The sequence below is a fragment of the Falco biarmicus genome, chromosome 1 (assembly GCF_023638135.1).
Source record: "Falco biarmicus isolate bFalBia1 chromosome 1, bFalBia1.pri, whole genome shotgun sequence".
NCBI classification, from domain to species: Eukaryota; Metazoa; Chordata; class Aves; order Falconiformes; family Falconidae; genus Falco; species Falco biarmicus.
In genome coordinates, this window is record NC_079288.1 from 100,689,951 (window position 1) to 100,705,247 (window position 15,297).

At 37.8% G+C, this 15,297-nt stretch overlaps 1 protein-coding gene across 6 annotated transcripts in view; it reads left to right on the top strand.

The window, feature by feature from the left end:
• N4BP2 (NEDD4 binding protein 2) overlaps window positions 1–15,297 on the top strand; it is a 43,840-nt gene that overhangs the window by 6,620 nt on the left and 21,923 nt on the right. For 2 of the 6 annotated variants that reach the window (XM_056352493.1, XM_056352503.1), the window contains exons 2-8: window positions 658–772; window positions 1,071–1,243; window positions 6,825–7,163; window positions 9,848–11,075; window positions 11,913–12,037; window positions 13,236–13,324; window positions 15,080–15,156. In XM_056352493.1, the coding sequence (XP_056208468.1) occupies window positions 6,947–7,163; window positions 9,848–11,075; window positions 11,913–12,037; window positions 13,236–13,324; window positions 15,080–15,156 (1,736 nt within the window). In that variant the 5' untranslated portion in view covers window positions 658–772; window positions 1,071–1,243; window positions 6,825–6,946. Of the gene's footprint in view, window positions 1–657; window positions 773–1,070; window positions 1,244–5,488; window positions 5,545–6,824; window positions 7,164–9,847; window positions 11,076–11,912; window positions 12,038–13,235; window positions 13,325–15,079; window positions 15,157–15,297 lie in introns of all 6 variants that reach the window. The other 4 variants (XM_056352512.1, XM_056352525.1, XM_056352533.1 and 1 more) reach the window with 4 other exon arrangements.

The window sequence follows — 15,297 nt, forward strand, 5'->3', positions numbered from 1 at the left end:
AGCATTTCTGTTGTGTTCTAGGTTGAATTTATATTCAGAGGTTAAATGTTCTATAAAACTTCTGAATGGCTTTTCAGCCTTTTCTGGTGTGTTTTCTGTGAAGCAACATGGTTGAGAGTGGGGTAGATAGCATTCTCTGCCTGCAGTCTGTCCTTTACTTTGTAAATTTGGATTCTCATCTTGAAGTTCTTGCTTACGTGATGTGCTCTGCAGTTTTGATGGCAATTCTTAATGCTTTGGAGCAGTGGAATGAGGTTAGATGAAAAGCAGGAGACTGGTTTCTCAGTCTCTTGTGAGGACTGCTATGAAGTAATTGAGCCATCAACGTGCCATGTTAGGAGTGCTACAGAATATTTGTTCCAAGTTCTTTACCTGATTTAGGTGTGTATACCCACATATGTATGTGGGTTTGGATTTTTTCCCCCCAGTTTATTTTAACATGATTCAAAGCACAAGACTGTTGTCAGGAAAGTGAGCTCTAGACTAGTACATACATTAGAATTAAGTCAGGCTTTGAATAGACCTAACTTCTTTGGTATGTATGCAGTGGATTAGGAGTTAGTAGCCACTTCAGTGAACAGCACTGCAGTTTTTTAGCATCAGTAAGACATTGCAAATTAGTGGTGTAAGTAACATATTCTGATTTTGATGTACCAGGTTTTATTTGCCTAATTCCACACGTGATGGAACGAATCTTTTCTTGACCAGCATGGATATGTAGACCTTTTCAAGATGGTTAAGAGCTGTGGTGAAGAACCAAGTGGGATGACAAGTGAGGAAGCTTACTTTTATTCCTAACTAATTTTGCTGCCATTATGTTATTTCTTTACCTGATGTAAGTCAGCTTTTTTGGATGAGAAATCAGTAGTTGAAATCAAGTAGGTATTCTTATCCTCAGGAAAACTTACATTTGAGCTCAACTTGGCGTGTTGGGTACTTTGTCAGTAAAATGTCAGCTGTACTTAATGTACTAAAACCAATTATGTGTATTACTCGGTGTTAAAACTTGCTTAAAGTTGTGTGGTGTAAAACATCAATTTTAATTTGTGTTCTGATCATTTCTTTGTCAGGAGGGAGCATCCACTTCTGCTGACATCTGATTTGTATGTTTGAAAATATGGTTTCCTGACAGAAGAGTGTGTTGTATTTTTTAACAGCATATCTTTAATAGATGTGCCATCAGTGGTGGTTTCGGAAAGATGAGAAGGCACCCATTGCGGGGCAACTCGGTGAAGCTGAAAATGTAAGTTCTATGCCATTACTATTTTATTTGAATTACAAATACAGGTGCTTTTTTTTCCCAGTCTCTCCAGCATGTCAGTATATGTGTGTGTGTGTGTGTTTTAAAAGCCAGAAGATTCAAATGAACATTATATTCTAAATATTTTATGTAGTTTGAAATTAAAAATATGTTTAAAAATTCCAAACCCCAACCAAAATAAAAAAAACCCAACCCTCAAACCAACCTCTTCTGTATCTATGGCATTAACTTCTTTAAATTGATCAGAGGAATCTGAGAATACATATAAATCAGGCAGCTTTGGTGATATTGGTTGAATGTTACATTGTGTCAAGGCTGGAGACTTCCTTTGTCCTTAAAGAAGGAAAAGAAGTAATGTTTATTAACTTATTTGTCATTTGAACTTGATCACAGTTCAGCCAGGAATTCCTGTGCTGCTGAATGCTTTTAGTAAACCTTGAATTGTAGTTAGAATATGTTTCTGGTCTGTTTGCTTAAAAAATAAGTTCTCATAAGGACTTTGGAAAATTATGTTTACTGCTGATGGTTTCCCAGTGCAGTAGCTCTGATTTGAAGAGCTTTGTTGCTGACCTCAATATCAACTAACTCACTTAAAAAGTTTAGAATATTTCTTCCTTTATTTCTTCCTTTATTCTGTGTTCTGTCTCTTCTTGAATACTACCTGTTTCCTTCTCTTCCTATGCTTGAGTTCATATGTGTAATAGGACTTGCAGTCAGTCCACTCTACTCGAGAATTTTGATGCATCTTGAAAATGCCAAGCTACCATGTGTGGTTTCTAAGAAGACACCCTAGTGTAAAAGATGTAGGAGATGTGTCAGGCCTTCATTAGATGTTTATTCAGAAACTGCATATACATTTTCATGTTACGCTGAAAATGAAACAGCAATGGATGTCTCAAGCCTGAGACTTACTGTTTTTCCAGAAATGTTAGAACAGTAAGATGGTGCCTGATACTGTTTTATCTTTGTCTGTTAGCTTTTGGTTTTGTCTGTTCTTGTAAAAATACAACAGTATATAGCAGTTCTTAGAAACCAGGGGGGAGTTTCTAGCTTTGGAAAATAAAAGATGTTTAGCTGGACAAATTTGATGTAGCTTCAGCATAAACGTGACTTATGCCTTTTAGCTTAATTCTAGAAAATGCATTTGTTTTTTTAGTTCTTCAGAGTTCTAGGATAATTTTTCACAGCAAATTTGCTGATATAACAGTCGTGGTTAGCAATATGATGGCTTATGTATGACAAGTCTATGTTAGCAGCTATTTCCTAACATAAATGAAATCTTATTAAAACCAGCAGATTTAGTTTTGAGGGTCTAGGGGATTTTTTTTTCCCCTGTGGTTTTTTGTTTGGATCGTTTGTATTTTTTGAATTCTTTAGATTGTGTCATATGAAAGAGTACACTTCAAATTTTTCTAAAGACAACTTACAATTATGTTCAAGTTACATTTAAAGTTACAGTTTGCTTTGCCTGTGTTAGAGCCTGGAGGGGTTTTTTATTTACACTTTTTCCCCTTAATGTTGAGGAGTCTGACCAGGATGACCATTACATTCCTGCTATGTTGGATTAATTTATTCTACGGACAGTTGTATTAATGAAAATAAAATGGAACCTTTTGGAAAGGTGTCTGCAAGGGAATTCCTTTGCAGTAAGTACAGTGATGTAAATTCACTCCATGATTTATGGAAGAATTTTCGTGTATATTTTCCTAAGCCTGTAATGCTGCCTCAGTTAGTTTATCACTTTAGGTATAAGAGTTCAAAAGTTGAGGGTGAGTGGGTGGGAACTTGCATATTTTTCCTCATCTGTATAATTGCCGGACACTTTGCATTTATTAGAAACATTGGTCATGTTTCTTTCTGCTAGGGAATTATAAACATAGTCTTACAACTAGTTTATGAAACAATTGGTTTTCCTTTCACTGGAAAGGAAAGTTTTGAATATTGTTAGTAAGAAGCTGGGATTGAAACTTGAGGTCTTGGTCCATCCTCTTGCTGTGCCAGGTCGGCCACTTCTCTACACTTTATTGTTCTGTCTGTCAAACAGAAAAGAAAAATGTGTTATATTAGGTTGATTTTGTCAGTGCCTGCCTGTTTCTGTAAAGCCTTCTGTAAAGACTGGCTTGCCTGTAATGGATGCTGATCTCTGCCTGCAGAATGTCTGTGATGCATGTATCCAGCTTCTTAGGGGTAGCAGTACAGAAACAGGCAACATCTGAGGCTCATAATCTATCAGGACTAAAGTCTGGTCAGCTAGAAAGATGATGACATTAAAGTACCCTGATCTGACAAGTCTGCTTTTTCTTTTCTAGGTTGGTAGGGTTTGAAAATTATCTTATTTTGTAGAGAATGCTGGTAGCTTAATATCTCTTTTATTTGTAAGATTGCTTAATTTGGAAGGTAGTTTTCATGCGGGCAGATTTTTGTACATGTGCTTGTATGTGGCAGTTGAATTACATTGGGAGGAGATCCTTAATGTCTGGAGATGTGTATTTCTGAAGAATTATGAGTCAGGAGGTGCTCATGGATTTTGTTTTGCATTGTTTTTAAAGGTGAAGTTGAGACTGCCACAGGAGTATTGTTTTTCATCAGTGCTGAAATGAAACAGCTGTTGGCTCTTAATTGCATGTGTGTCGAACGGCAGTACCCAGAACTGACTAGTGAACCTCCGAGTATATTGCAGCCTCTGGCTAATTGTCTAGAATTCCCTTTCAGTGTGTTCAGCACAGCGCTGCTCTTATAAATCATTATGTTATTACAACTCCATTTTCATCTGGGGGGGGGGAACAACCCTCATCCACAGCAAACTACAGACTGATTAATTTATGTTGTCCAGAGCCAATGAATATAGCTGGTGTGCAGGTCTGGTTAGTCAAAATTATTTCCTCTTTCACAGTAAACTGATTTTCAAAAAGAGAAACTTGAATACCTGAAAAGGCAAGTCCCTAGATAAAATCGCCGGTAAAGTTCAAGGCATGCTCCTAAAAGCAAGTGAAAATTACTCCTTTCAGTTGAGCGTGTCAGTGTTTTCTCTTATGTAATACAGTACAGTTTGCTTTGTATGTGTGCAGGCATCTATTTTTGTATACTTCCATTGTGCTTGGTAATTTCAACGGAAGATACCGCCCAGGAATCTGTCCTGGAGTTTCATTGAAAATATTGTGGTAGATAAAGGAGATTCTGTGAAAATATCTGTCTACAACACTGGCCATAGTAAATACCTTGTTTAAATGAAATCCTGGGCAATGCTGACCTATGTTTTTGGTAGGTTTAACAGTTTCTACAATTTTACTAAAGCTTTAGTTGGAAAGATGGAACAAAATGTGGATCTGTGCATTGCCGTAGCACACATGGATGTAGCAGGAGTCACCAAGGTTTTGACCTGTGTGTAAGTTCTGAGGTGACTGATGTCTTTTTCTCTTCTGCCGCCTTTTCCCTTTTGTGATTAATTGCAATAAGCAGTTTAGGCCTCAATAATCCTGAAGCAATGTACTGTAAATTCACTGACTGAGATTCATGCAGACACACAAGTGTGTGGCTTCACTAGGTCGTTAAAGTATCCTAATATACAGTGGGATACACAGGCTAATGCAGGAAATACTTCACTATAACATATGACCTTCCCAGTGTAAGGCAATTGATTGTTAAAAGTCAGCTACAGAGCATGTGTTTTCAGCAGCAGGTCCTTACGGGATTGATTGTTATAAGAGAGCTGGATTAAAACATTGACAACACTTGGAGTGTTCTGCTTAAAGTCTCTTGGTGCTCAGTAATGTCAAGGTGCATGAATACCTTCCTTGCAGGAATTTTTTTTTGTCACTGAATTTGTTTTAGTTGAGGAACGATCGCATTTTTTAGCACTGACACATTGTGTGAAGTGAAGTCTCAACCTTTCTTTTCTGGCTGGAGGATGAATCAATTAGAAATTCAAGTTTGGAAAATGTGACTTGCTATAATTTTTTTAAAATTTTTTTGCTTGAATACTTCTTTTGTGACAGTGAAGAATGGTGTAAGGATGTCTAATCAGAGAGGTGAACCAAAAAAAGTATAATGGAAAAAACAGCTGCAATTGTCCCAGCTCAGCCTAGCTAACTAGCATGTTCCACTGTCATTTCTCCTTTGTTTTTGGAAGTTGACCTCTTCCTTTTCCTGTGTTCTGTTTTCCTTGCACATTTCAGACTTCCTTTACTTCTTCATTGTTCAGACTTCTGTCTCATTTGTCTGTTTAAGGTCTATATACATATGGTAGGAACTTCTGGGATCCTGGAATTGTCTGTTCTTCTTAGGTAAATATCTATGACTTGGGAACATAGCAGTCCACCCTCTTCTAAACGATACTTTTCGTCGTTGCTGGACGAGGTCGCTAGAGAATAATGGAGAAGTGCTGTCTGATCTGGCATTATCATTTTTGTGCCAGTGATACAAGGAGGGAAGAACTAAGTGAACTTGGAAGTGTTGCTGTTGATTTATCTGCACAAGTTGAATTGGTCATCACTGGCAAAATAATCTTTATATAGTATTTTATGACCTACACAGTGACTTTATCGCTACATAGTGACTCTGTGCTGTAATTAACCAGATTCTGAGCGTTAGCAGGGTTTGCTAGTCCTCTGAATTATTATTTGTAAAAATTATAAATTAGTTTATTATGAGCATCACTAGAACACAACAGAGCTTTCGTGTTATTTGATATAAAGAAAAAAGTGAGACCATGCCATACTCTGTGCTTGTACTTCAATTAATAATTACTTTCCTTTTCTATACAAGATTAATGCAGTAATTGCAGTTGTTACAGATTCCATAATGTTTTAACTAGATGTATTCAAAGGCTTTATGGCAGAAGGTGGGGGTGGTGGACAGAAGTCTTTTCCTGTTTAATGGTGCTTAAAGCTGTAAGGTGTTTTTAACAATTAAAAAAATCCCCACATATGCTGAGGTCGGAACACACTTTCGGAAGTCATGTGGTTCAACTCACCTACTCAAGCAGGGTCACCTGAAACAGGCTGTTCAGAGTCATGTTCAGTCAGGTTTTGAGAATCTGCATGGTTGGAAACTCCACAGCTTCTCTGAGCAACCTGTGCCAGTGTTTGAATGTTGAAGAACCCCAGCTGTTTATTCTTGAAAAAAATCATGGGGGTGGGAAAGTCATGAAGAACTTCTGGAAGATTTGGAGATGTCTATTTTCCAGTACTTATATAAAAGGAGAAAGAAATCTGAATTTTAAAAATATAAGTGTTCCATAATGTTAACTGGTCATCAGTAGGTGTTAGCAGAGGAGTATTTGTGAACTGGCAGCCTTGCATTGATTCCTTTACTTTTCTGGATTTTTCTTTTAAACTCCATTTTATTTGTTCTCTCTTCCAGACACAGATTCAGTATCTAGTTAGTTGGGAAATAAGGCTGCTATTTAGCTGTCAGCCATTTAAAAAGAAGAAAGGCAGCCTTCTAGAAAATGTTTTCCTGGATGCTTATGTATTTTTTTTGATCTTTTTAGCTATCTAAATAGGAGATGTGGAAATGTGACTGTGTATTTTACGAAAATTTCTCTGTTCTCTTTTTTTCCCAGGTCTGCTATTTCTGTTATGTGCAGCCCGGTTACAAGAGGGTTTTTGTGATTTCTGAGCTTGGTGGTCTCAGCCTCATGTCAACAAACTCAAACGAAAAGCAAGCTGATTTTTAGAAAACAAAATGCCACGGAAAAGGAAAACTGGTGGAAGTCCTTCTCGGAAGATTGGCAGTTCTGACAGAACTGCTGTTGCTGTATCCCAAGGGGACTCTAGCCACTCAGTGTCACAAGCAGTGCATAGTGTCAATAAGGAAGAGCTCTTCAACAGCATGTCGGAAATGTTTTCTGACCTAGATCCCAGTGTGGTTTATATGGTTCTGTCTGAATGTGATTTTAAAGGTAAATAAGGTACAGTTGGCATTACAGTTGTGTTCCATGCGCAGACAGCTTTTAACTAGGGTGACTCCAGAAAAGCTGGTGTGGGTGTTGCAAGCATATTTGTGAGTTGAGCTTTTAATGAGTAGGTGAGTCATAATATTTTGAAATTTTATAGCTCTTTCCATGCAAGATTCTTCAGGTTTGACAGTGTTTTGGTGAGGCTGGTAATTTGCAGTAGCACTGTGCTCCATAAATGGAGGTACAGTTTAAGTGGCTTATTCAGTGACACAGAGCAGGCAGCGGTAGAGTTGTGAGAATCTTTTTTTTGTGATTAGTGTGCTGTATCTCCTAGATGTGTTAACTGTTCTGCAGGAGGGGTATTTTATGTTCTAGATCACAATTTTTTAAGATAATGGACACTGGTCCTGGCAAAATTTGCTTTTCACAGAATTACAGCATAGTCAGGGTTGGAAGGGACCTCTGGAGATCATCTAGTCCAGCCCCCTGCTAAAGCACATTCTCCTAAAGCAGGTCGCACAGTCGCATCCAGGTGGGTTTTGGATGTCTCCAGAGAAGGAGACTCCACACCTTCTCTGGGCAGCCTGTTCCAGTGTTCTGTCACCTTCAAAGTAAAGAAGTTCTTCCTCTACTCAGATGGAACTTCTGTTGCTGCAGTTTGTGCCCATTGCCCCTGGGCACCACTGAAAAGAGCCTGGCCCCATCATCCTGACATTCACCCTTAAGATATTTGTATGCACTGGTAAGATCCCCTCTCAGTCTTCCCTTCTCTAAACTACACAGGCCCAGCAGTCTCAGCCTTTCCTCACCAGGGAGATGTTCCAGTCCCCTGATCATCTTCATAGTCTTCTGCTGGACCCTCTCCAGCCATTCCCTGTCTCTGTTGGACTGGGGAGCTGAGAACTGGATACAGCACTCCAGGTGTGGCCTCACCAGGGCAGAGCAGAGGGGCAGAATCACCTCCCTCGACCTGCTGGCCATGCTCCTCCTAATGCCCCCCAGGACCCCACTGGCCTCCTTGGCCACCAGGGCACACTGCTGGCTCATGGGCAACTTGCTGTCCCCCAGAACTCCCAGGTCCTTCTCTGCAGAACTGCCTTCCAGCAGGTCAATCCCTAGCCTGTACTGGCACATGGGGTTATTCCTTCCTAGATGAAGGACCTTACACTCACCCCTGTTGAACTTCATTAGGCTCCTCTCTACCCTGCCCAGGTCTCGCTGAATGGCAGTGCAGCCTTCTGGTGTATCAATAATACGTATCAGTAATTCCTTAAATACTTGAGTTGAGCTTTTGTTTTACTTTCTGTTTTGCTCTGTAATCTTGTCATCTCCACTGAGGATTAGTTTTTGTAGGATAAATTGTGTTTGTCATGTTGAATTCTCTGTAGCCTTGCTAGGACTATGTTTCTTCCCCTGTATTCTGCCAAACTACCTATCTACCTCTCCTGGTGGACTGTTCTCATGTCTGTGCCCGGTCCTTCCTATGCTTTTGTAGTTTTAAAGTTCTGTATATAAGTTCATTTGCTTGTAATAAAAGTAATGGATGAGATGCTGGATAGAAACATCCGAGGAGTTATTTAGCAGGGGAATAAGTCACATATAGAGCATTTTAATCAATCTGTGTTTATATGATCAGGTGTAATTAGCTGAGATTTTTCTAAGAATGTTTGCAAAGAGGGCAGAGTTTGGCATTTTTTTAATATGTATGAAAGCTAGGTAGCCATTAAAAGGACTGCTGTTGTTGCCGTTTTTACCTTAAATTGTATGGAGTTTATAATGTAATAGCTCTCATGTTTCTGTGATTGTTGTTCCTTTTAAAATTGAAATTGATGGAATTGCTGATTCGTGCTTTGAACTCAATAAGATTTATATTTATCAAAGTAACAGATTTATGTAGAAGGTTACTGGAGAATTCAGTAAACACACTGAGTTCATTATTATGTACTATTAACAGTAGTTTAAAATTTGAAAGATTAGCATCTTTTCATATGAGTAGTAATAAATTGCTGTCATATAGCAGGGAAGATGGAAGGACAAGGAAGATTTTATTTAACATGTGCAGAAAGAATTGGGCTTAGGCTTCCTGCTACACTGTCTTTTAGGAAAACAGAAGCTTAGTTTTAGGCCTCAGATGGTACTTGTGCCAAGTCTTCATTTTGTTCATGTTGATCGCAGGCAACCTATACTCCATTTAGTGGCTTTACAAAGAATTAATACAGATACTGCATTTTTCTGGCTATATTAGATACGACATTTTCAATTGGACCTAGCCATAATGCATGTATTTTGCATACTTTTATCTCTTTAGTCCTCAGTAGCAGACTTTTTCAGTTCATTTTACACTATTTCACCTATATGAGATTGGTTAGAAATAAGTATCCATTTAAACACCCAGTTCTGGTATTTTTTCCAGTTATATGTAATAATTTTTAGACACTTGTTTCCTTAGTAATTTTTATGCTTATTAGGTTATTATTTTGCAATATGTTTGTATTGAGTTCTGCCTTTACTTCTGATGAGAAACAGATCAAAGGAGTTGCAGGTGCGTTAAAAGATGAATTGGTGAACTGTCTTTTGGTTGTTTCGCTAGTTGTGATGTAAACACATTTTTTTTTACATTAACGAGTATTTATCAGCTTGTGTTTGTTCAGTTGTCCATGCTTTATTCTTTTTACCTTATTCAACAGTAGAAAACGCTATGGATTATCTGCTAGAGCTGTCCACTCATGCCAAAGGAGTAGCATCTTCAAAAACCTTGGGTTTTGATTCAGTAGCATCATCGCTAGCTCTTGTTAATCAGCAAAGATCTGTTGGAAATGAAACAATGGGGGAAAGTACTGGAGAACAAAATAATTCTGAAGAAGCAATAGAAAAGGTCCTGTCACCTGATGTGCAGCTGACTGAAGAACTGGATTCCTTAATAGAAAATGCCTTTCAGAGATACAGCTCGAGTGATGAATTGCCTAATCCTACAAATGACCAAATAGTACATAAGCACTCTGTGGAACACGATGGCTTTAATCAATTTCCTGAGTGGGAAAAATCTGATTCAGGTTGCAATGCCCTACTTTTTCCACAGCAAACAGGGACAAATAATGAGGTTTCAGAAAACTGCTGCTCTCAGCCACCAGTGAGTCAGCTGAGTGTCCAGACAAGCTCACCAGCTGCATCAGACACTTCTGCACAGATCTTGGAAGATTCTGATTTTTCAGAAATACAAGTTCAGCATGGTGTAGCTTCAAAAGTCTATAAACAATTGAATGGAGAAGTATCATATGGAAATCCTGATCAGACACAAGATACTGTTTTGGATCAAAAAAGTGTGACTGCTGCTTCTGGTCAGTCTTCACAAAAACCTCTGGAACTGGGAGTAACTGCCACTGGAAATCCTAATTCAGGGTGCATGGAACAGCATGAAGTGATAGTGACTGCTTTTAACAGTCACCAGAGCAGTTCTCCACCGGAGGTGTATGTCTCTCCTGAAACATCCAGTTTCAAAACATCAAAACCTTCAGATTTTCAGCAAACTCAGCAGGGTTGTAACTTAAATTTTTCTACACTGTCATGTCAGCCTCAACAACACTGGAATCTCATGGCTCCTGTGTTTTATCCATCCAGTGGAAGTCACAGTTTTGTAACTCCTGTGGCTGTCAGTCCAGGGCAGTGGAGACGTGTTTCAGACTATAGGACATTGGAAAGAGGACTTTGTTTTTCCTCTCCAGTGGTTTCAAATGCCTGGGATAGCAACCCTTCTCTGAAGGTATGGGGAAATCAAGATAGAAACTCAAAATTGAACCTCTTGCAAGCACAGCAGCCACCTGTTTGTCACATGATGAGAAAAAAGATGCACCTTATAGGTCAAGTACTTGTTCTTCTCAGAGGTGTTCCAGGATCAGGAAAATCATATTTGGCAAGGTAGAACATCTATATTGTGAGCTTCTAAAGAAATTGCTTAATTGTGTAAAGGATTTAGTGCAGGCAGAGGCAATTTTCTGACATGTGTAAATAGTTGTGCTTATACCCTAATTACCAGCTATGTGGTACATGCAGCATGATGAGTAACAATAATTGCAGAGGCCTGAGTTGCTTGCACCTCTTCGACCTCTAGTGGAAATTGAAATAGGAGGGGTTAGCTTTAACTTCTGTTCCTGACTGAAGGGGTTTATGTCAGCAGAGGATCACTGCAGTAGTATTAGGTGTGCTGTGTTCTTCCAGTCCCTGCTCATTTTGGGTGTTTCCTTCCAACGGAGTGGGTAGAGCTATGTCAGTTACTTTGTAGGCAGAAATTCCCCTTCTACTGTTGGAATTCTTTTGTGTAAGTAGTACACATGGAGTGGCTTGGGTTGAGTTTTTGGTTTCTTTTCCAACTCTCCAAAAGCCTAGATTGAACATAGACTCCTTTGACTGGCACTTGAAATATTTGGTGCAGTTAAGACTGTATGTGTATTTGTCAGTGTGAAAGTATGTCACTAGATGTAGATGGAGAAATACCTCCCTTGTTTTGAAATGAGACTTGTAGGGAACTTCTGTCAGCTCTTTCCCCTAGATATCCTCAGCCTTTGGAAAAGGAGGGAAATTACTATAGATCATCTTTCCCTGGAGGGTGATATTTTTTCCTTTACCTAAATTTTCTGCTTCCATTCCAAATAATCTTGGTTTTGTGCCAGAGTCTAAATGCATTTTTGTATGGTAGCAGGTATCAGGGCTGGGGAGAATGGGCGAAAAAACTATTTACTTCTTGATCTTTCACAGAGCGTTGCTTGAGGATAACCCAGGCGGAATCATTCTTAGTACTGATGATTACTTCTATAAACATGGACAATACCATTATGATCCTGATTGCTTAGGGGAAGCGCATGACTGGAACAGGAAGCGAGGTGAGAAATAAATAAGGGATTAGCTTGCTTATTTACAGTTCAATGCTTGTGTGCTGTTTAAAAGGCTGCCTGTCTTGTAATGCCTGTGTCACAGGACAAGCATTTATCCCATCATAGAAGTATTTTTTAATACATGTGTGTAAAAAGAGTATGAGCACAAACTCAGAAGTCATCTGTCCATTGTGTGTTTTGCAATTAAAAATCCCAGTGTCCTTGTCTTCAGATTTTGTCATGGTATGTATTTTGGGTTGTGTCCCATTTCTGGAGTGGTAATCTATACCATCTCCCAGAAATTTTTCTTTTGAGATGAGCCATTATATATGCATATGTGATAAGTAACAAGGATGTTGATACAAATAATACTTACACAGATATTTTCCTGCTCTTGGTTATTTTTTTTTCTCTTGAGCACTAAATTGTTGGCAAATTTAAAACAAAATTATAGGAGGAAAACAATAATATTTTTTTTCCCTTTCCATAATCGGTGTATTTTTTGATAGTGACTTCTGTTAAGCTCACCATAGCACAACTTTTTTTTTTAAGCTTTTAGTTGCTGAATTTGAACCATGATCACTTTTCTACTGTCAAATTTTGAACCAGTGGAGAAATGTGTTAATAACAAATGTGTGATTCAACAATAACTTTGATTGTTCAGATGCATTGTAACATATCTACAGAAACATGGTGCTGCATCTCAAAGCTAGTGATTCTAAACTTTTCATTACTGTGTATTTAAATTACAATAATTATTTTGATTTTTCATATTTTATGCAGTTTACAGAGTGGACTAATCTTAAGACTGTTGTAAAGCCAAGAATTTTGTATGCAACAAAGAAGTCCACTTTAAGGTGATCATGTAGCTTTTTTTTTTGTAGTTTAATTTACTGATTGATTAGTCATCTTGGTGCATTTTACATTTGCATTTTCATTCCTTGACTATCATACATACGTTAATTCAAAAGAATTAATGCCATATCTCAGTAGCTTTACCGGGGGGTGGTTGGGATTTCTAAAATAAAAAGAGGGCCTCAAAACAGATCAAGCTGTGGCAAGAGTTCTTTACACAGTGGTTAATCATTATGGACTGTCTACTTTAAAAAATACTACAAATTTAGAGAATTAGTATAAATGTTATGTTTCCACCCTATTATAATGAAATTAACTACATCACATTCTTTTGTACATGTGTGTCTTTCAGCCAAAGAAGCATTTGAAATGAGAATCTCTCCTATAATAATAGACAACACAAACATACAAGCATGGGAGATGAAGCCTTATGTTTCTTTGGTTAGTATTACAATTTGATCAATGTAAAAGGGATTATTGACCAGCATGGCAGCAACATATGTTTTAAAATGAGATTGTCTTTCTCAGTCTAGCTGTTATTCCACCAGGAAGTCTGAAGATTAAAAAAAACCCAAAACAGTACGTGGAATCATGTTACCCAGTGTTATATTCTGTGCACTCCTTGAGTATTGACCTGGCCTAATTTCCAACTGATAAAGCCAAGTGCTTTGCACTTGGGAGCAAAAATAAATATCGTTGGGGAAACTGAATTATGTTCCTCTTTTATATGATCAGTCAAATTATAAGCTACTGTTAAAATATAATCAGCACTAATTAATAAGAGTGATGCTTGATGCTCCATGAAACTTGAAAACTCAGTCTTAATTTCATCCTAAATATGACAGAGACAGATACCAGCTGACCAGCTGGAGGGCTAGAGTTATCAAATGTTTCTAGCTTGCTTGAAGTTATGCAGATTTACTTAAATTTTATTGAAGTGATGTAATCAATATAATACACCTGCACTATTTTATTTTAGTAGTGTAGTGCTTTTATTTAGTGACTAAAAGTGATCTGCTTTTATTTAGTACTAAGTAAATGCAATCCATGCTTAACTTCAGAAGTTACATTCAATGATTGAAAGAACTTGGTGAACTGTTACAGATTTCTCATACTTCAGTTTTCTGGAGCTTCTCAGCTTCTAGCTTAATAGTTTTGAAATGGGCATCAGCACTTTGACTCTAGCTCTTACTTTGCTGTTGATCATTCGCCATTTTGGTTGGTAGTTTTAGTATTTTTTATGCTTATAGAATTGCATTGTTTGATTAACAGAAATAATATTTAATAATATTTTGGAAGTAATATTATAAAGTACATCTGGAATTTCTCCTGCCATAGTATAGAAATAAATCAGTGTGTCGTACGTAGAACTGCAGATGCTCTACATGTGCTGCATGTGGTAATGGATACTGAACAGTGGGTCTTAACACAGATAATTTTTATTAATAATTTTTTTATTTTATTATTCTTGCATTTATTAACAATTGTCAGATTAACAGTTCTTTCACAATTTAATTTTTGATTTTGCTCTATACTGAAATAAAGATACAATAAAAGTTCTTCCAGGAAGTGCAGGGTTTGGTAAGGTGGTAAGAATTTTTCCTGAAAACAGGAATGGAGAGAAATGGCACGGTACTCACAGTGTTTCTCCTGATTAGACTTCGGGCTCCTTTTCTGTCATGATGAGACTGGACCATATAAGGACCAGCTACTTGCAACCCTGTCAAGTTCCCCATGTGGCAGGAAGGCTGTCCACAGTAGCTGTGTTAATGGAACCAAGTTGCTTGTTTTGGAACTGGCTCGCATCTGGTTAGCTCTGAATGTAAGCAGTGAGCTTTTCTCTGTCTTGAGAAAAGAGGCACATGCGTACTCTACTTGGGAAGAGGAGATGTTCTACCTTCTCTGAGTCAAGAATGCCGAACATTTAAAGGGATGACACAGTGACTTTTTTTCTGTGATCATGGCACACATTAATTTTACAGTAAATACAAAAACATACATGTTTTTAAAAATCTCCATTTATATAATCACAAACGAAACACTGAACGGAAGTATGTTACTTCAATGTTTAATTGGTTATGAAAAATAAAAAAACCCCACCAGCATTAAAAGAAGCAGGCTATATAGGTGTGCTTTTTCATAGAAATATGAAATGGGTGAAATGGCTTGTTCTGTTTTTTAATCTGTTTTATTCAGGCTCAGCAGTTCAAATATAAAGTCATGTTTCGAGAACCAGACACTTGGTGGAAGTTTAAACCAAAAGAACTTGAAAGGTAAGAATGTGAAGGAAAATTTCGTATTAGATTGTGTATCTTTCACAGTCTATAAACTGTGATTTTTAAAAAGGTATCAGTACAGTGGCTGGTGAAGTAGCAAGATATCAGTCAAGATTTCTGTGATAGTAAGTAGCTTTT